Source organism: Delphinapterus leucas, chromosome 15 (genome assembly GCF_059928025.1).
Source record: "Delphinapterus leucas isolate spDelLeu-1000000601 "Yukka" chromosome 15, BTC_Dleu_Yukka2, whole genome shotgun sequence".
NCBI lineage: Eukaryota > Metazoa > Chordata > Mammalia > Artiodactyla > Monodontidae > Delphinapterus > Delphinapterus leucas.
In genome coordinates, this window is record NC_143143.1 from 35,518,625 (window position 1) to 35,538,946 (window position 20,322).

Genomic DNA, 20,322 nt, shown 5'->3' on the forward strand with positions numbered 1-20,322 from the left:
CTTAATCTTTTTTCTTGTCCACAATCTTCTTCCCTGTCCCACCTGCTACTATTAGTTACCTGGAAGCCAACTTGTCACCCTCTGCTTTAGTCCCTTCTTAGTCAGGTTTTTAAAATTCAGATATAAGACACATATCATAAAATTCACCACTTTGAAATATTTAATTCAGTAGTTTTATTACCATACTTACATTTCATTATCACTATTTAATTCCAGAACATTTTCATCACCCCAAAAGAAACCCTGTATCTTTAGCAGTCAACCTCCACCCGCTGCAGCTTCCAGTCCCTGGAAATCACTAATCCACTTTCTGTCTCTATAGATTTGTCTGTTCTGGATATTTCATACAACATGTGACCTTTTGTGTCTGACTCCTTTCACTTAGAATGTTTTCAATGTTCATCTATGTTGTAGCATATATCAGAATTTCCTTTCCTTTTATTGCTAAACAACATTCCATTGTATGGATATGCCACATTTTATTTATCCATTTATTAGTTGATGGACGTTTGGGTTGTTTCTAGTTTGGGGCTATTGTGAATAATGCTGCTATGTACATTCATATATAAGTTTTCTGTGGACACAAGTTTTCTATTCTCTTGGGTCTATATGTAGCAGTGGAATTGCTGGAACAAATGGTAATTCGATGTTTAACTTTTGAAGTTAGTGCCAAAGTGTTTTCTACAGTGGCTGAACAATTTAAATTCCCACCAGCAGTGTATGAGGGTTCTAATTTTTCCACATCCTCAATAACCCGTTCTTATCTATTATCCACATGCTAGTGGATAGTATCTCATTGTGGTTTTGATTTCCATTTCCATGATGGCTAATGATGTTGAGTGCCTTTTTATGTACTGACTGGCCATTTGTATATCTTATTGTGAGAAACGTCTATTCAAATCCTTTGCCCTTTTCAATATTAAATTCTCTACTACTGAGTTTCTTTCATGTAGTGTTAAATAATGCTGCTTGAGGTGAAGTTTCTGACCACTTGGGGGTTGATGGTTGTGAAAAGTTGAGACATAGACCAAAAAAACAAAAAACAAAAACAAACAACCCTTTTAGCAAGTAGAATTGCTTATATACTAAAGTGCCTAAATTTTCGTAGGTGTTTTCTTTGTGTCTGAAGGTATCTAGACTTCTTGTCTCAGCCTTTAGTGCTCTAATCATGTCATTCATAAGAATTTTAAAACTTAAAATAAAAATATCAAAAATAGAGGCTTCCCTGGTGGCACAGTGGTTGAGAGTCCGCCTGCCAATGCAGGGGACACGGGTTCATGCCCCGGTCCGGGAAGATCCCACCTGCCACGGAGCGGCTGGGCCCGTGAGCCATGGCCGCTGGGCTTGCGCGTCCGGAGCCTGTGCTCCACAACGGGAGAGGCCACAACAGTGAGAGGTCCGCATACCGCAAAAAATAAATAAATAAATAAAATTAAATTAAAAAAAATATATATATATATCTCAAAGATACTCTCCAAATGTGAATGCTAAAGTCCACTCTCAAAAAAGTAGAGAGCCTAAGTCAATTCAAACACATCTATTTTTTAAATTAATATTAAGGTATGTAAGACAGTAGAGTTGTGTTTTTCCTATTCTATTTTAGGGAAGCTGCAGTTGGTCTTGAAGATAAGGAAGAGTGGGAAACTGACCATGGAAAGCCAATCTGCCAAACAAATGAATGATACAAATATTATACAAATTGTTTAAACCATGTAAAGAAACCTAGAAAATGCCCACTTTATCCCCAACCTAGCATTCTTTAGAAGCAAAAACACAAAACCAAAAATGCTTGTGAACATAAAATCCCAGCACCTAAAACAATGCCTGGCATGTAGAAAGTGCCCAATAAACATTTGCCCAATGTTGAATGAATACATGAACATTCACAGTGCATATCGCTCCAAAAGTTTTAGGGAGCAAACATCCGCAGGCAGAAATAGAACTAGTTTTTGGCAGCAGGTTAATGTGTCAATTTGGGAACTGCAGGTGATGAACACTAGTTTATGGCACCAAGAATACTGGTTACAAGTAACACTTGGTTTGTTAAGTTGATTTTTATAAATGTTAAATTACAGCAAGTATTGGCCGTAAAATGATCTTTCAAAGCATTTTGCACCACACTTCTTGACTATCAGAGCACTGGGTGTTGAAGTACAGAGTAACTACTTTACAATAACTCCAGAAAGAGAATCAAGGGAAGGAGTGGACACTAACCAAGGAAAAGGAAAGAAAACTCCTCATGAAGAGGAAGTATGGTGCCAAATGGGGAAGGAAATAGAAAAGGAGTATTAAAATCCACATCATTTTTCATCTTAGCAATTACCAAAATGCTACAGGTAAATGCTAATAAAAAGAAATACCAGGAATTCCCTGGTGTCACAGTGGTTAAGAACCCGCCTGCCAATGCAGGGTACATGGGTTCGAGCCCTGCTCCGGGAAGATCCCACATGTCGTGGAGTAACTAAGCCCCTGCGCCACAACTACTGAGCCTGTGCTCTACAGCCTGCGAGCCACAACTACCGAGCCTGTGTGCCACAACTAACTACTGAAGCCCGCGTGCCTAGAACCCGTGCTCGGCAGCAAGAGAAGCCACCGCAATGAGAAGTCCGCGCACTGCAATGAAGAGTAGTCCCCGCTCGCTGCAACTAGAGAAAGCCTGCGTGCAGCAACGAAGACCCAACGCAGGCAAAAATAAATAAATGAAATAATAAAAATAAATAAAATATAAAAATAAATAAAATAAACTTGTTTAAAAGAAAAAGAAAGAAATACCATCAAGTAGGAATGGTTAGAAGATGGCTCAGGATTAGGCATATGATTAGAGGGAATTATAACAAATTCTAATGTTTTTAGTATTCATTTACACATAATTTCAATTAAAAAAAAAAGAGAGAAAAACAAAGTAGGTAAATGAGGGCCACTTTGAGCTCCAGGGGAAATGTCTTACATGAACATGTTAGAGAGTAATTACTATTATTATTTTGTTCTTTAGTGGCTTCCAGGAAACCAACAATTAACTGTTGCCACTGAACTCTTAATGAGCGAATCACTCTGGGGCGTGTTAAAAGTTCGCAGTCCATCATGCAGTTTCAACTTACTAATAAGTTGCTCTGGTGATCATTACAGGCATCTAGTATTCCTTTTGGAGCACCCTCATTATTATTTTTTTAACATCTTTATTGGAGTATAATTGCTTTACAATGGTGTGTTAGTTTCTGCTGTAAAACAAAGTGAATCAGATATACATATATCCCCATATCTCCTCCCTCTTGCATCTCCCTCCCACCCTCCCTATCCCACCCCTCTAGGTGGACACAAAGCACCGAGCTGATCTCCCTGTGCTACACGGCTGCTTCCCACTAGCTATCCATTTTACATTTGGTAGTGTATATATGTCCATGCCACTCTCTCACTTCGTCCCAGCTTACCCTTCCCCCTCCCTGTGTCCTCAAGTCTATTCTCTATGTCTGCGTCTTTATTCCTGTCCTGCCCCTAGGTTCTTCAGAACCTTTTTTTTTTTTTTTTTTAAGATTCCACATACATGTGTTAGCATACGGTATTTGTTTTTCTCTTTCTGACTTACTTCACTCTGTATGACATGACAGTCTCTAGGTCCATCCACCTCACTACAAATAACTCAATTTCATTTCTTGGAGCACCCTCATTATGAAGCATTCCGGTTGCCTGCTGTTATAAATGAATACCCCCTGGCGGGGGGGTGGGGAGATCAAGAGGATCCTCTTACAAAGTCATCTTGAGAAGTTGTTGGTCAAGTTCTGGTTGCCCTTTGAGGGAGGGAAAGGCAGCTCCCACATTCTTAATTAAGCTTGCCTCTTGTGGGAGAGAAGGCTTCTGTTGAGTGGTAATTCTCAAAGACCGATTAGGGTATGATTGTCAAGATGTATTTCTCTTTTAAATGGAACTATTTATGCATGAAATGCCATAACGTCTGAGATATGCTTTAAAATACTCCAAAAGAAACAAAATAAAAACTGGAGAGGTTAAATGAAACAAAATAGGTAAAATGTTGATAATTGTTGATGCCTACATAGGGTTCATTACATTATTATTCTCTACTCACTCCTAGAAACCGGGGTCAGAAACCTCACAGGTCTCCAAATTGAATCAGGGTTGTTAGGAAGGAGGAAAGGAAAAACGCATGCTAAGAGGCAACCAACAAATGTCTACTACACGCCCCACCTGTAAAACTTCCAGTGTAATAAAATAGAGGACATTGAATGATAGCTTCTAAAACTGTAACACGGATAGTTGTGAAGCTATAATCAGAGATCAGGGACCTGGACAGTCCGTAAAGATGAAAGGTTACCTTAATGAAAGAACACGAAGTGTCTGGGGTGGATGGGAATAGTGGTGAGGAATTCTATGAAGCAAACATTACCCTAATACCAAAAACCAAAATAAAGACATTACTAATATCTCTCATGAACATAGATTCCAAACTCAAGAAAATATTAACAAATCAAATTCAACAATATATAACGAGAGTTATACAAGTGGGATTTATTCCAGGAATGCAAGACTGGTTCAATATTCAAAAATTAATTAATGTCAGGACTTCCCTGGTGGGTCAGTGGTTAGGAATCCGCCTGCCAGTGCAGGGGATGAGGGTTCAAACCCTGGTCCGGGAAGATCCCACATGCCGCAGAGCAACTGAGCCCGTGCGCCACAACTACTGAGCCTGAACTCTAGAGCCCGCTAGCCACAACTACTAAAGCTCGCGCGCCTACAGCCTGTGCTCTACAACAAGAGAAGCACGCGCACCGCAACAAAGAGTAGCCCCTGCTAGCCGCAACTAGAGAAAGCCTGCACACAGCAACGAAGACCCAACGAAGCCAAAAGTAATTAATTAAGAGCTTAGGGCTTCCCTGGTGGCGCAGTGGTTGAGAGTCCGCCTGCCGATGCAGGGGACACGGGTTCGTGCCCCGGTCCGGGAAGATCCCACATGCCGCAGAGTGGCTGGGCCCGTGAGCCATGGCCACTGAGCCTGCGCGTCCGGAGCCTGTGCTGCGCAACGGAAGAGGCCACAACAGTGAGAGGCCCACGTACCGCGCAAAAAAATAAAATAAAAATTAAAAAAAAGAACTTATACAAAATTAATGTAATCCATCACATCAACAGGCTAAAGAATAAAAATCAATACTGTCAAGATGGTAATTCTTCCCAACTTGATCTACAGATTCAATGGAATCCCAATAAAATCCCAGCAAGGGCTTCCCTGGTGGCACAGTGGTTAAGAATCCGCCTGCCAATGCAGGGAACACGGGTTCGAGCACTGGTCTAGGAAGACCCCACATGCCGCGGAGCAACTAAGCCCGTGTGCCACAACTACTGAGCCTGCGCTCTAGAGCCCAGGAGCCACAACTACTGAAGCCTGCACGCCCTACAGCCCATGCTCCGCAACAAGAGAAGTCACTGCAATGAGAAGCCCGCGCACTGCAACGAAGAGTAGCCCCTGCTCGTTGCAACTAGAGAAAGCCTGCGCACAGCAACGAAGACCCAATGCAGCCAAAAATAAATAAATAAAATAAATTTATTTTTTAAAAAATCCCAGCGAGTTATTTTCTGGATATTGACAAATTGATCTTTAAATATATATGGAGAGGCACAAGACCCAGAATAGCCACCATGATATTGAAGGAGAAGAAAAAATTAGAGGACTGACATTACTTGACACTGACTTACTGTAAAGCTACAATAATCAAGACAGTGTGGTGTAGGTGAAGGAATAGACAAATAGATCAATGGAACAGAATAGAGAGCCCAGAAATAGACCAACATAAATATGGACAGCTGACTGTTGACAAAAGGGCAAAGGCAATAAAATGGAGGAAAGACAGTCTTTTTAACAAATGGTCCTAGAACAACTGGACATACACATGCAAAAAAAAAAGAGAAGAATCTAGATGCAGATTTTACACCCCTCACAAAAATAATTCAAAATGGATTCTAGATCTAAATGTAAACCAAAATAATAAAACTCCAGAAGATAAAACATAGGAGAAAACCTACATGACTTTGGGTTTGGTGATGACTTTATACAGTAGATACAACACTAAAGGCATGCTCCAGGAAAGAAATGATTGATAAGTTGGACTTCATTAAAATTAAAAACTTTTGCTCTGCAAAGACACTGTCAAAAGAATAAGACAAGCCACAGACTGGGAGAAAACATTTGCAAAATACTTATCTGATAAAGGAACTTTATATAACTTATGCAAAGAACTCTTAAAATTCAACAATAAGAAAATGATCAACTTGATTAAGAAAGGGGCAGAAGATATGAACAGACACTTCACTAAACAATGTACACAGATGGTAATAAAACATGAAAAGATGCTCCATATCATGTCATTAGGGAATTGTAAATTAAAGCAATGAGACACCACTATACAACTATCAGAATGGTGAAAATCCAAAAACACTGAGAACTACAAATACTCGTAAGAATATGGGAAAACAGAAACTCTTATTCACTACTGATGGGAATGCAAAATGGCACAGCTTCTCCTGTTATTCTTCTGCAAATCCCAGACCACTTTGTGCCTGCAAATGGTTAGAGGACAGACTGTTTCCAGGTCCCAGATGGTGTACAGGACAAGAAGTAATTTGGGAGGTCATAGCACCCAGGTTAACTCCAAGGGACTAGCCAAAGAGAAAACAGGGTTCTTTCTGAGAAAAAGAGACCATACTTAAGAAGGGATTCCTGTCACTTGTGGAGACAGGTGAGCGATCATGATTTAGTTGAGAGTGATGATACTTCCTGAGATGTCCGTGCCCTGGTCTCTCCTTTTCCTCCTTCTAAGACAGTGAGGGCTGATGTGAGTGGTCAGGATGGTGGTGGAATGGAGCCCTAGCAGGCTGTCTCAGACAACCTAAGGAGAAGAATGTGTAATAAGGAATCAGTCAGGAGCCCTGACTCCTAAATCCTGCTCCACAACATGCATGGACAAAAATTTACTTTCTTCCTAGAACTCTTGTGGTATCTAAACTGGGAACCAGGAAATCTCAATTCTCTCCCTGCATCTTCTGCAACACATCTTAAGGCAACCACTTCCTGAAATTTGTCTTATATACCTGATGTCTCAAGTGGGACTGATGGTCCTTGTCCTTCACCCCTCCTGGGGAGTAGATGAGCTTTGAAGTTGAAAGATCTTATACTGGGTTGTCAGCTTTGTAAAAGTGAAGTGCCATTTTCCAAACCCTTGCGTGTAAAACACTGGTTGCATAGCAGACGCTAGAAGCAATTGAGAATGTTGTTGCTAAAACGTTTGGATCTTCTACTAGATACAGAAGATGCCAAACACAATTGCTTGCATTGACCTACGAGAAACAAATTCTTTGGCTGGGGCCCTTGCAAGAGAGAAGTCTCCAAGTTCCCTCCTAGAAAGAGAATGCACGGGTACTAGTTCTACTCTGCCCGCAATATCTAACCATGGGACCTGAAGCTTCACCTTCCTAATGTTTAATGGTGATGCCTGTCCCCCTACCCAAGAGGCTGTGTGGTGTAGAGGAAGGGGCATTTAATTGCTAGTCAGGTGGCATGGGATCTAATTTTGTTCCACTAATTCACATACTCTCTCAAGTTTCCATAATGGTGAAAGGATTAACTAGGTCAGCGTTTCCCAAACTGGTATTCCACAAAACTATCTGAGAGATGGATGTTAGGTGTGAATGTCACACACCCACCACCACCACCACGATCAAAAAAGGCTGGCAATCACTGCATGCTTATACTCCTCTCCTTTGACCCGGAGTTTACACTGTACATTTAATTTTTTAAAATAAATTTATCTATCTATCTATCTATCTATGGCTGCGTTAGGTCTTCGTTGCTGCGCCTGGGCTTTCTTTAGTTGTGTCGAGCGGGGGTTACTCTTCCTTGCGGTGCACGGGCTTCTCATTGCGGTGGCTTCTCCTGCTGTGGAGCACGGGCTCTAGGTATGCGGGCTCAGGAGTTGTAGTACGAGGGCTCTAGAGTGCAGGCTCAGTAGTTGTCGCACACAGGCTTAGTTGCTCGGTGGCATGTGGGATCTTCTTGGACCAGGGCTCAAACACGTGTCCCCTGCATTGGCAGGCGGATTCTTAACCACTGTGCCACTAGGGAAGCCCTGCATTGTACATTTAAACATAAGCACTGAGAAGTCCTCCTATAACAAAACATTGACTTTAACCCACTGTCCCCAGATTTACTTGGGTGCATAATACTTTTTTCATGGAATAGCTCTGCATATCTCACATTGTTCTCTACCTACCTTTGGTACCCACTGACAGAACAGATTTCCAAAGCCCCTTCCAGGTCCTTCTATACACCTCGGTGTTGAGACAGTCCTTGGGAAGAGATGTGCTGAGTGCCTGCAAGACCCCTAGTTCTGTGTGGGTATTCAGGCCCTTACTAATGGCAAGTGTTGGAGAGCAGACATGGTGGGGGTGGGTGCTGAGAGGACAGGCAACCCGAGTGGAGGTGCTTTCCTTGGGGTGCACATGGAATCCAGTCTTCTTATTCCAGGGTGAAGTTCCCTGAGCTCCAAGCTAGAGCATTCATTCAGATAGAATGATAGCCTCACACATTCCAACGTCCCCAACATAGGAATCCTTTGTGCGTTCCTTCAGAGGGCCTGCATGCTCTTCTCTTCCATCTCTCCTGATAAAGAACAAGACCAGGACTCATGACCATCACACATTTGTCAAGCACTCAATACCTGAAGAAAGGAGAACACTGGGCCAGGGGGTGCTCTGAGTAACCAAAGCTAATGTTCAGGTGGCTGTGGCAGTTTTTTTCTGTTTGATATAAGTGGACCCTTGAAAAACATGGGTTTGAACTGCAAGGCTCCACTTACATGTGGACTTTTTTCAATAAATAGGTACTGCAGCACATGATCCATGGTTGGTTGAAGCTGCAGATGCAGAACCACAGATGCAGAGGGCCAACTGTAAAGTTACACATGGATTTTCAACTGTGTAGTTGGCGCAACTAACCTACCCTGCGCGTTGTTGAAGAATCAACTGTATTTTCATCCTTGTATTTATGTCAGTTTTGTGCCCAACACTGAAGTCTACACAAGACAGACAAAACCCCTGCCCTCCTGATGCTTATATTCTAATGGGTTAAGACAGACAAAAGCAACCAAACCAAGTAACTCTGCCTTGTGATACTTCCTATGAAGGGAATAAACACAATACTCAGAATGGTTAAGTGCAGACATGACTGACTGGTATAAGAGTGAAGGTCAAGGGAAGACAGAGCCCTTGTGCAAGCTTGGATTTCAAACTGTGGGAGCTGTGGAGAGATCCAAGAGGAGAATACTGTAGAAGCACCTCTTAAAGAAGAGTAAGACTGGAAATATGAGCTCCTCCTTTAAGCATGATGAATAGTTTTGATGCTGGGTAATGCTTACTCAACAGGAAGTTACAGGAAGAAGGAAACATTAAAACACATTTCCATAACTCCTCTGTGTGAGAAACTATTGTTCCTTAAGCTACTAACATTTTAAAAAAGATTGTTCTGAAGCTTAAAATATCTCTTCTCTTTGTGAACATTAAAGATCCTCCACTTTTTCATTTTTTCACATGCTTTTAAACTGTTCTGTTTGTACAAGTCATGGACAAATGCTTAGTGTGAAAATCATAATGCTGGAAATATTATATTCATTGGTTAAAAACATTCAACAGAAAGATTTCTTACCAAGTTTTTCCTTGAAGGTTCAGGGTAGTCAAATACTATAAACCTTATTTTTGTATTAGTGCTTAGCTCTGTGCAATTCAAGATTCATAATCCTACTGTGATGGAAATGAAAAGCGATTCTGATAGTTTTCCTAAATCTGAAACTGAGTGAAAGACAAGAGCTTGCTTGCATAATTCCTCTCACAAGAGCCAGATGGGAGAACTGCTTTGAGTGAAGTGCAGGCATTATCAGATATGGATGATTTATACAGAAGGAAAGCCTTATAGACTCTTGACTGCGGAAAGAACTTCAGTACAGCCCAGTACCCTTGTCCACTGGAGAATTCATACACAAAGAAACCCTACACATATATTGGGTTCGGTAGATGCTTTAAACAGTGCTCCAGCCTTGCTCTCCATTGAACCCACACAAGGAAGAAACTATAAAAGTGACAAGTGTGGAATAGATTCAGCAACAAATTGCTTCTGTACTTGTTTGAAAAGAACCCTAGAAACAGAATGTGGGTAAAGCTTCAGCACTTCCTACTCAGGGCACTTCAGAGACTGTACAGGAGATAACCCACAGAAAGAACATGAGGAGGCCTTCAGCAAATAATCCACTGTAAGCACTAGAGGGAAAGCTCCTGAGAGAAAAGTAATGGGCAGCCTTGATCCATTACACATGAGTGGGAACGAGCCAGGAAATGCACAAGATGCTCGATAAACACTTGTCTGTGGAGTGGTTCAACGAATGTCTGGAAAATCCTTTATGGTGTTCAAAGCTTTTTATTATCCCAACTGTCCAGCTGGATAGAAAAGGCTGCTTAGCATTCTTCCTCTAAAAATCTCCAGCACAATTAAACAGTTCTGTTTCAAAAGCTGATCGAAACCCTAGCAGTTTGTTTTATCCAAGCTCTCCTCCTGTACTTCCCCTCCAGTTAAAAGATAGTTGAGATTCTCAAGATGAGCTTGAGGTTACAGTCAGCTTAATGGCGAGAACTCTGGGTATACAACGGTCACAGGACCGTGTCCACTGGGACCCATGCAGAGAAGGGGTCGAGGATTTGGGGACGAGGCTAGGTCAGTGATCCAATTCTCAGAACCAACCTTGGAGCCACTATAAGGCTGTTAAATGGACACATAAAAACGAAGCACCTTCTGGTTTGTCCTAGAAATCATCTGATTTTGCAGGTCATATTAGTGAGAACTTTAACACTGTTTGAGGCTGAACCTAGGATTGTGTCTGATTTTTTAAATGAAGCCTCACAGTTTTAGTTTTACCTTGTTGTTTTACTAATCGGCTCTCATCGCTGTGATGAGGTATAGAAATGCCTTCTTCCAACCTGAATACATCCAACCCAAATTCCAAAACATACGCAGTAGTAAAACACTGTGCTGATTAGTGGCTAAGTTAGAACTTCCCCACTGGAAGTTTCTCATTCCCCAGCTGGAGTGCCCTGCTCGTGTTTTCCTGTCCAAGCTTCTTCCCAACTGTTACCTTTCAGTCCAGGAAAAGAAGCCACCTTCCTCTTTACAACAATCTGGGAAAACTTGGTGATCTCCGTCCCATTTTCTAAGGCACAATTCAAAGAAGGTACAACAGAGCTATTTACCAAACCATTCCTTGAAGTCTACTACACTTAGAATGGAAAGAAACCCCTAACCTCTCCCTAGCCCACTGATCAACAGAAGCCCTTCCTGTGCATGTAGGGCTGTGGAGCAGTGGAACAGAGGGCGGACAAAGACAACGAAATGGAATAAGGCCAGAGAGAGGGACAGATGGTTGCCTCATCCACTTCAACAACTGACCTCTACAGGATTTGCCCCTGCTAAGCAAGCAAGCAGTCTGTCTTTCCCATCACCTATAGTCTTATAAGCTCCTAAGTGTTCCCATCAGTGTTACACCAGCTCAGTGGAGCATCTAGAGGAAACTAGATCTCTTCCAAGGACCAAAGACCAGGTGGAATGACAAAGAAGTTTCCTGAGCTCTAGCAGAAGACGGTCTTACTGACAGGCCAGGTTATGCTGCAGAAACACATAGCACCAACATCCCAATGACTTAACAAAAGTTTATTTCTCATTCCTACAGTCCATTATAGGTCTGGGGGACTCTCCAGAACAGATACCCCTCCCCAATGTGGGGGGCTCGGCATTCCAGACTGTTCTGATCTTGTGACTCCTCTCTATGTGCTTATATGACTGAGGCAGGAAAAGACACCACTAGAGAGTCCTGCAGCAACAAACAAATGCTACAGCCGAGAAGGGAAACTTTTGCTCACACCCATTGCTCAAAACTATCTCAGGATACTAACTGCAAGGAGAAAAAAGTCTAACCACTCCCTTCTTACTGTTCACTAGGATACAAGCTCCATGAGGATATGCATTTTGTCTCCTTGTCCACTACTATATTCTTAGTTTAAAAGACTACCTGGGTACATAATAGGCCCTCATCAAATTGAATGAATGAATGCAGTGTCAGCAAGAAATCCACATGTATATCTTGGGAGAAAAAACAAGAGTCCCAGGGGTGTAAGGCTGAGACTGTTGGGTAAGATCTATGCAGACCAGAGCTGCAGAGCTGGCCAAGCTTAAGAAATAAGCACACTGGTATACTGGTACAGTTATCTTAAGAGAAGAAAATGAAATCCTGTTGACAGCGGCAGAAAAACCTCAGGTGACTTACACCATAGAGCACTGAAGCCAAGGACCAAATCAACCGAGCAAACCACCACCACGAGTGCTCAGCTCCTGGAATGAGCTGCAACAGCCACAAATGCATCTGCTCCTTTAATGTAGTCAGTCCACCCAACATACCACTGGGGACCAGGGGAAAGGGAAGGACACGCACACTGACTGAGACCCTGCTATTTCCCAGGCCGATAGGTGCTTTTCCTTCATCAACCCCTCTAATCCCCAGAAAAACCCTGAGTTGAGTGTTATCTCTATTTCATATGGAAACTGGAGATTTAAGAGTGTTTCAGTAACCAATCAAGAAACAGGAATGTTTTACAAGCTAGAAATAGAAATAGATACAATACAATGTCATCCAGGCTGGCTGGGCAGGGACAACATACAGATCAGTCCTGCTAATCCTGCCCTCAGGCCTGACTGATGCAGCTAAGTGACAGCCAACAGACCCACTAGCTATGGGGTCTTAACAAGCCTCTGGATCTCTTTGAACCTCTGGATCTCTTTGAACCTAACTTCCCTTTTTATAAGAGATTTGTAAGAGATCATTTAACCTCTTTCCTAATACTACCTGAAAGCTCTAACAGGAACACATCTGAATCACTGCTGTAGGTGATGGAGATTTTTGGCATTCTATGCTATGCTGGAGAAAACAGAAACTGGAAGACCCTGCCTGTTTAACAGTTTACAGTGTAAGTCAACCAAGGCAGATGCAGGTTCACCTAGCCTTGCCTGCCACTCAACATCAGTTCCCAAACCTTTCCTTTTGGGAACTTGGTCTCCTGCTCAGTGAATTCCCAGAGCACCATTCCCAGTGACCCACAGGATCCTCCCTACTGCATACACTCCAGTTCCCAGACAAACATAACTTTCTTGTTGTTCTTAGTAACAAACAAAAGCCAAGTTAAAATACAAACAGACAAAAACCTAAGAAGTTGATCCTGAATTCCCATTAATTTCCATGAGCTTCAGAAAAGTGCTCATGTTTATGGCTGTTTTATCCTATCGGCATTGTGAGGTAAGGAGTCCAGTTAATTGCAGAAAATTCTTCTTTTCATCTAAAACATACCAAATGGCTAAAAATTCCAACCCATGTCCACATGATCTCATTAGATATTCTTTTTTCCAACACCACAAATGAGAGGCAATGATAGTGCATTATTAGTTCACCTGGCAGATTCTCTAACAGTGAAGTAAATGATTTCATCACAGTAAAAACTGTGCTAACAGGACTAAAGAGATATAGTTGCTAAAATGTTCAAGAAGAAACTCAGAACCAGGTCAACTTTGTGAACACTGTCCAATGACAAAACAGAGTAAGAAAATCCAATTTGGTTCTTGGAAAACTTTATATTAGAATTCATTTCTACCTCATGAGACTACTGAAATTCGTAAGTCTGCTAACTGGAAGACAATGGTATGCAATGAAACATGTATATTACTGCTTTCTGTTTTGGAAGACCATGCTACAAATGTTTCTATCATATGTGCTTAAGAGTGGCTGGGGAGGTCATTCTGTGACCACAGAAGACTGATGATTCATGACTGCATCTGCTATTTTGAAGCTGATCTTGCTATTTTGCCAGGTACAATCCCAAAGCAGCTTTTTCCTTTACTCAGAATATTCTTAGAACACTATTTTTGCTAAGGAATTCAGTAAAAGTTCTAAGTAAAAACAGTAAGTAGTACAACGATTAACGTTTCCCCTCCACAGTCAACCCTGATTTCTTTCTGTGAAACGTGGTGTTTACATCTCCAAATTTTCCACTGGTGAAAAATTCTTCATGCTTCTTAATTTTGCATTTTTTCATAAACTTTAGGGTCAAGTGCCGCTTGGTATATGTCTGTAGGCTGAGGACACTGAACAAGCTTTCCTTCACTGGTGTCAAAGTCTTGAGCACTTATTGAAGATTCTCCTGCATGTGCTACAGGTGGGTTCTCCGGTGTTTAATAAGGTGGGAATTTTGACTGAATTTTTTTCCACATTGATGACATGTAAAGGGCTTCTCTCCAGTGTGAGTTCTTTGGTGTGTGTGGAGATGTGAATTTTGACTGAAGCTTTTCCCACACCATGAGCATTTATATGGCTTTACTCCTTGGTGTGTTGTTAAGTGCTTATTGAGATCTGACCTCCATCTAAACCTCTTATCACACTGTTCACATTTATATGGTTTCTCTTCAGTGTGAATTCTTTGGTGCTTAATAAGGTCAGAACTAACTCTGAAGCTTTTCCCACATTCCTGACATTTAAAAGGCTTCTCTCCTGCACGTTCTTTCTCGTGAAGCTCGATAAGTTTCAGCAGCTCTTCTTCCCACCAGTTTGAAAATTTAATTCCTTCCTTCACTGGAAAATCTTGGTGCCATTTCCCCACCCTATGCATATCACCATGATTTTCTTTGCCCATTGTTTTCTGATGAACATTCACACTGGCTTTTTTTGATACTATGTCTCCTGGTGCTTGTATTTCTAAGTCAGAAAAACATATAGGTTGATGATTTTCAGTGTCATTTTTCATCTTTATCTCTGTTGGAATAAACATAAGAATCAGGCAACTGTATGTCAGAGCAAGAAAACCATGGGAATAGAAAAAAACGCAATATTCACTGATTTAAAAAAATAGGGAAGTAGAATCTTAAAATGTTAAGCCCTTGTAAAGGTTCCTACCAAGGCACATTTCTCCTCTTCCCATGGTATATTTACCTGAAAACAGCTCTCCGGGACTGTCTTTGAATATTGGGGATCTTTGAACCCATGGCTCTTCCCCTTGCTCTAAGCAGCAGATCACTTTAGTTTTGGGGAGCACAAATAATGCTGTGAAATAAAAAACTGAAGTCAGTGACTGGAACTAACAATGGTTCACTAATTCCAGACACTTCAGGAAGTGCAAAAGATACTTTAACAGTTTCTTATCCTGAATGGTTAAATGGAGTGTCTCATATCCAATATTAAGTTTACACTATACTGCATTTGTGAGTGGGTATGTAAAGACTGGGAAATAAATCTAAGCTAGATCTATGAAAAGGGTATGCGAATTCATTGCGTGTTCCCCATCTTCTGAAACCAATACTCCATATTCAACTAAGCTGTAACCAAACTCCAGAGGCTACAGGAAATACAGGCTGGTCCTATTACCTCTTTAGGAAGACTCATACTGGATAAGGCCAGGTCTAGGGGAGTCAATGTGAAGGTCAGTGGGCTGGGTATCATAAATACAAGTGATTCCTGTTATATTATAGCAAGTTTCAATTGAGTTCTCAGGTACCAGACACTGGACCAGGAAAGATTTCTACTACTCCTATAGCTCACTGGTTCACATCCAGGTGGAGGAAACAGACCAGAATTACTTAGTGGACTTTCTTTAAATCATATTGCCAAGTATGGAAAGCATTCATCACTCAATCATTCAATACATATGTGCTGAGTGGCTATGGTGCACCAGGCACCCTGTATGTGCTAGGGATACAGTGGTGAATAAGCCAAGCCCCTTGATCTCAGAGAGCTTATCTTCTAGTGCAGAATGAGACAGTCTAACGTCAATAAACATGCAAATAAAATATCAGGAAGTGATAAACGTTTTGAAGAAAACTAAAGCAGGGTGAGAGAACACTTAAGATTCTGCTTCTGTGAAGGTATTTTAAATAAGGCTATGTGAAAAGCCTCTCTTAGTGATATTTGAAGGACTTCCTTGGTGGTCCAGTGGTTAAGACCCATGCTCCCAATGCAGTGGGTCCGGGTTCGATCCGTGGTTGGGGAGCTAAGATGCTGCAACTAAGAGTTCGCATGCTGCAACTAAAAATCCCGCATGCTGCAACTAAAGATCCAGAGTGCCAAAACTAAGACCCTGCACAGCCACATAAATATATATTAAAAAAAAAGGAAAAAAAGTGATATTTTGAGCAGAACCCTAAACTGAGTTTTGTCATATGGCAGAAAAGCGTGCCAGGCACAGGGAAGGAGAAAGAAATGAGCACACCAAGCCCATGAAACAGCAAGATGAGCAGTGTGAATAAAGAGGCCAGAGCAAGGGCACAAGTGGCAGGAGACGACAGCAGGGAGATGAGGAGGGGCCAGATCGTGGAGGAAGCCTTGGTAAGGAATTTGGTTCTTATATTGAATGTGATGAGAAGTTACTGTAAGGTTTTTAAGCAGAAAATGTCATCATCTGATTAGGTTTGGTTTTTTTGGCCACACCCTGCAGCTTCCAGGATCTTACTTCCCCAACCAGGGATTGAACCCACACCCTTCACACTGAAAGTGCAGAGTCCTAACCACTGGACCACCAGGGAATTCCCCGTGATTAGGGGTGTTTTTTTTTTTAAATAACTTTATTTTATTTATTTATTTTTGGCTGTGTTGGGTATTCGTTGCTGTACGCAGGCTTTCTCTAGTTGCGGTGAGCAAGTGGGGGCTACTCTTTGTTGCAGTGTGTGGGCTTCGCATTGTTATGTCTTCCCTTGTTGCAGAGCACAGGCTCTAGACGAGTGTGCTTCAGTAGTTGTGGTACGCAGGCTCAGTAGTTGTGGCGCACGGGCTTAGTTGCTCTGCAGCATGTGGCAACTTCCTGGAGCAGGGCTCAAACTCGTGTCCCCTGCATTGGCAGGTGGATTCTTAACCACTGCGCCACCAGGGAAGCCCCCCATGATTAGGTTTTTAAAAGACTCTAGCTGATGTGTGGAAAACTGATTGTGGGAGGGCAGGAGTGGTGGCAGTTAGAAAGTATTGAGGTGAACCTTGTGGCTGAGATGAGGATGCTAATAGCACAAGAGGCTGAGACATGATCTGATTCAAGCTACACCGTGAGGGTGGAGCCAAGCTGATTAGCGATGACCTAGTAGTGGGGTAGGATGGCAAGATCACAGTAAAGAATGATCCATAGGTTTTCTGGCCTGAAATACTGGGTGAATGGTAGTGTCCTTTAGGGAGACAGGAAAGAGAAGAGCAAAGCAAATTTGGAGGGAAGGGAACAAAAATTCTGGATAAGGAATGAGCATGTGAACTTGGCAAAAGCTCCCAGGTAAACTGGTTACACCGTTTCCCTGCTGAACCACTATCTGAGAATCAAAAAGCAACTGGTAAATATATCTGTGTATATTAAAAAAAAAAAAAAAAAGCAACTGGAAAAGAGACTCTCTCACAGAGAAAGCCAAGAATATGACAGATTACTCAACTCCTATGCAAAGGGAAGGGCAAAGAACTTCCCTGGTGGTTTAGTGGTCAAGAATCCACCTTCCAATGCAGCAGACGGGGGTTCAACCCCTGGTCAGGGAACTAAAATCCCACATGCCGTGGGGCAATGAAGCCCACGCCACAACTACAGAGCCCGCGCACTCTAGAGCCTGTGTGCCACAACTAGAGAGAAGCCCACGTGCCGCAACAAAACATCCTGCATGCCACATCGAAGATCTCGCATGCCACAACTAAGGTCTGACGCAGCCAAATAAATAATTTTTTTTAAAGAAAGATTCAGGACTTCCCTGGTGGCGCAGTGGTTAAGAATCTGCCTGCCAGTGCAGGGGACACAAGTTTGAGCCCTGGTCCGGGAAGATCCCACATGCCGCGGAGCAACTAAGCCCATGTGCCACAACTACTAAGCCTGCACTCTAGAGCCCACAAGCCACAACTGCTGAAGCCCACGCGCCTAGAGCCTGTGCTCTGCAACGAGAAGCCACTGCAATAAGAAGCCCATGCACCACAACAAAGAGTAGTCCCTGCTCGCTGCAACTAGAGAAAGCCCGCGTGCAGCAATGAAGACCCAACACAGCCAAAAAGATAAATTTAAAAAATTAAAAAAAAAAAAGATTCAATGAAGGGAAGGGGAGAATCTTTACCTAGAGAGATGACAGTCTCATAGTTTTCTTGCATTACATCATTGTAGAGGGCCTTCTGAGTAGGATCCAGTAACTCCCATTCTTCCTGGGAAAAATATATGGCCACTTCTTCAAATGTCAACAAGCTCTGAAAAGAGAATACGCTTTAGCTAAGTATTTGCCACTTCAAAAGCAGCCCAACCATCTGACCCATAATTTGTATGTTAGGCCAGGAACTAAAGGAACAGCACATGATACTTTTTAAAGTGAGGAGGCAGAAATGGAAGAGGCAAGGGATCAGCAAACAGTCTGGGAGGTGTCCAGTTCCCCAGCAGGATCATCTGGGTTAACACGCCTCTAAGCACGTGCTGGGCAGTGTAGGTCAAGGGCAGCAGGGAGAGGCAGCCCTAAGAAGCTGGAAAGCATAGCTCACCTGGGACTCAGGCAAGATGAGCTCAGGTGCCACTGGCCAGTCTTTGGTGTTTGTCTGTTCAGGAAAGGCTAGGATCCGGTGAGCAGGCACCGCTGTGGGTGAAAGAGAGCAGAGGTAATTTCTCTCGCTTCTGTTTCTGAACGTGGTAGGCTCTTTTCTAAAATACAGAAGACCCCGATTTTTTTAGTATTGATGAGATACCTTTACAAGTACGTGTGCTGGACTTCCCTGGTGGCGCAGTGGTTAAGAATCCTCCTGCCAATGCAGGGGACATGGGTTCGAGCCCTGGTCCAGGAAGATCCTACATGCCATGGAGCAACTAAGCCCGTGCACCCCAGATACTGAGCCTGTGCCCTAGAGCCCAAGAACCACAACTACTGAAGCCCGCGCACCTAGAGCCCATGCTCTGCAACAAGAAAAGCCACCACAGTGAGAAGCCCGCGCACCACAAGGAAGCCACCACAATGAGAAGCCACCTCAATGAGAAGCCCATGCACCACCTCGCTCACCGCACTAGAGAAAGCCCACGTGCAGCAACGAAGACCCAACACAGCCAAAAATAAATAAACACATAAGTTTATTTATTAAAAAAAAAAGTGTGTGTGCTGTTCAGAAATGCCTCTCTCATTATAAATGAAAACCATGGAACTACCAGCCTCTAAAACAGGTTCCCTAGTTTTCATGAGCAAATTAATGAAACGAAAAAAATTTTTATTACCCTCTCGTGACATAAATTGAAAACAAAATACTCAGGGAATCCAGTGTACAGTAAGAGATGTAGTTTTTTTCTTTTTTTTTTTTATCATTTATTACTTTTTTTCTGGTACAAATAGTGTTCACATTCTGCCACTAACCATCCATTCTGATCCCAATTCCTTCCATATTTTCAGCATGAGGTGAGACTGACCCTCTCTGCTTTTCTAAAAACAGAATTCCTGATGTTATTACCAGGGTTCTGTGGTTTGGAGATTTCTGAATCTTAGGCCAACCCCAACCTTCAACCACACCTGGTCTGCTCTACCATAATCTGGGGGGCATCCTAATTGCTAACGTGGCTACATTAGAAGATCCACACGGCAAGCAAGAAAATAGTAACAACATTCTGGCTTAACAAATTACTATCCCAGCTCCCAGGAGAAGGCAAGTAACGTGAAGCTCCTTACCCCTCTCACATACAGGCTCAGTTTCTTTGTGGGTATTCCTGATCAGCAGCTCTTGTAGACTCTGGTGTGTATTCCAAAATTCTTCATCCTGGGACATGCCCACTTGCTGGGCCTCTGCTGGCTTCAGCTTGAAGCCTCGGGCCTCTGCTGTCTCTCCCAAGGGCACTGCCTCCTTTCCCAGCTCATGGTCTGCAACCTAGAAATAATGCCCATCCTTGTTACCATGGAACTTACTTTTCGTTTGGGAGTTGGTGGGAGAGGGAGGAAAAAGCAGAGTGCAAACTGTGGGAAGAAGGAGACACTAAAGGAAATGTCACAAAGACTTAAGAGAGATACGGGACCACCAATTTTCCACAAGAACTAAACACAAAATATAGGAAAATTGGCAGAAGAGGAAAAAAGGTGTGGTTACTGTCAGCCCTCCAAGACAGCAGCCCCCACCCTCTGCATCCAGCCCAGCTCAGACCACTAACAGGGCTACACAGGCCACCTGTTCTCATGCTGCCTTGACAGACTTTCTCTCCCAACTTAGATTCTTGCCTTAGTGG

At 42.6% G+C, this 20,322-nt stretch overlaps 1 protein-coding gene across 9 annotated transcripts in view; it reads right to left on the reverse strand.

Moving 5' to 3' along the window:
* The window catches only part of LOC111185235 (zinc finger protein 75D), a 38,418-nt gene that overhangs the window by 14,456 nt on the left and 3,640 nt on the right, over positions 1-20,322 (reverse strand). For 5 of the 9 annotated variants that reach the window (XM_022594692.3, XM_022594693.2, XM_022594686.2 and 2 more), the window contains exons 3-7: positions 19,775-19,970; positions 18,612-18,703; positions 18,200-18,326; positions 15,072-15,182; positions 13,222-14,894 (exon numbers count right to left, since the gene is read on the reverse strand). In XM_022594692.3, the coding sequence (XP_022450400.1) occupies positions 14,296-14,894; positions 15,072-15,182; positions 18,200-18,326; positions 18,612-18,703; positions 19,775-19,970 (1,125 nt within the window). In that variant the 3' untranslated portion in view covers positions 13,222-14,295. Of the gene's footprint in view, positions 1-3,305; positions 8,663-13,221; positions 14,895-15,071; positions 15,183-18,199; positions 18,327-18,611; positions 18,704-18,812; positions 19,753-19,774; positions 19,971-20,322 lie in introns of those variants that run through there. The other 4 variants (XM_089896280.1, XM_089896282.1, XM_022594694.2 and 1 more) reach the window with 4 other exon arrangements.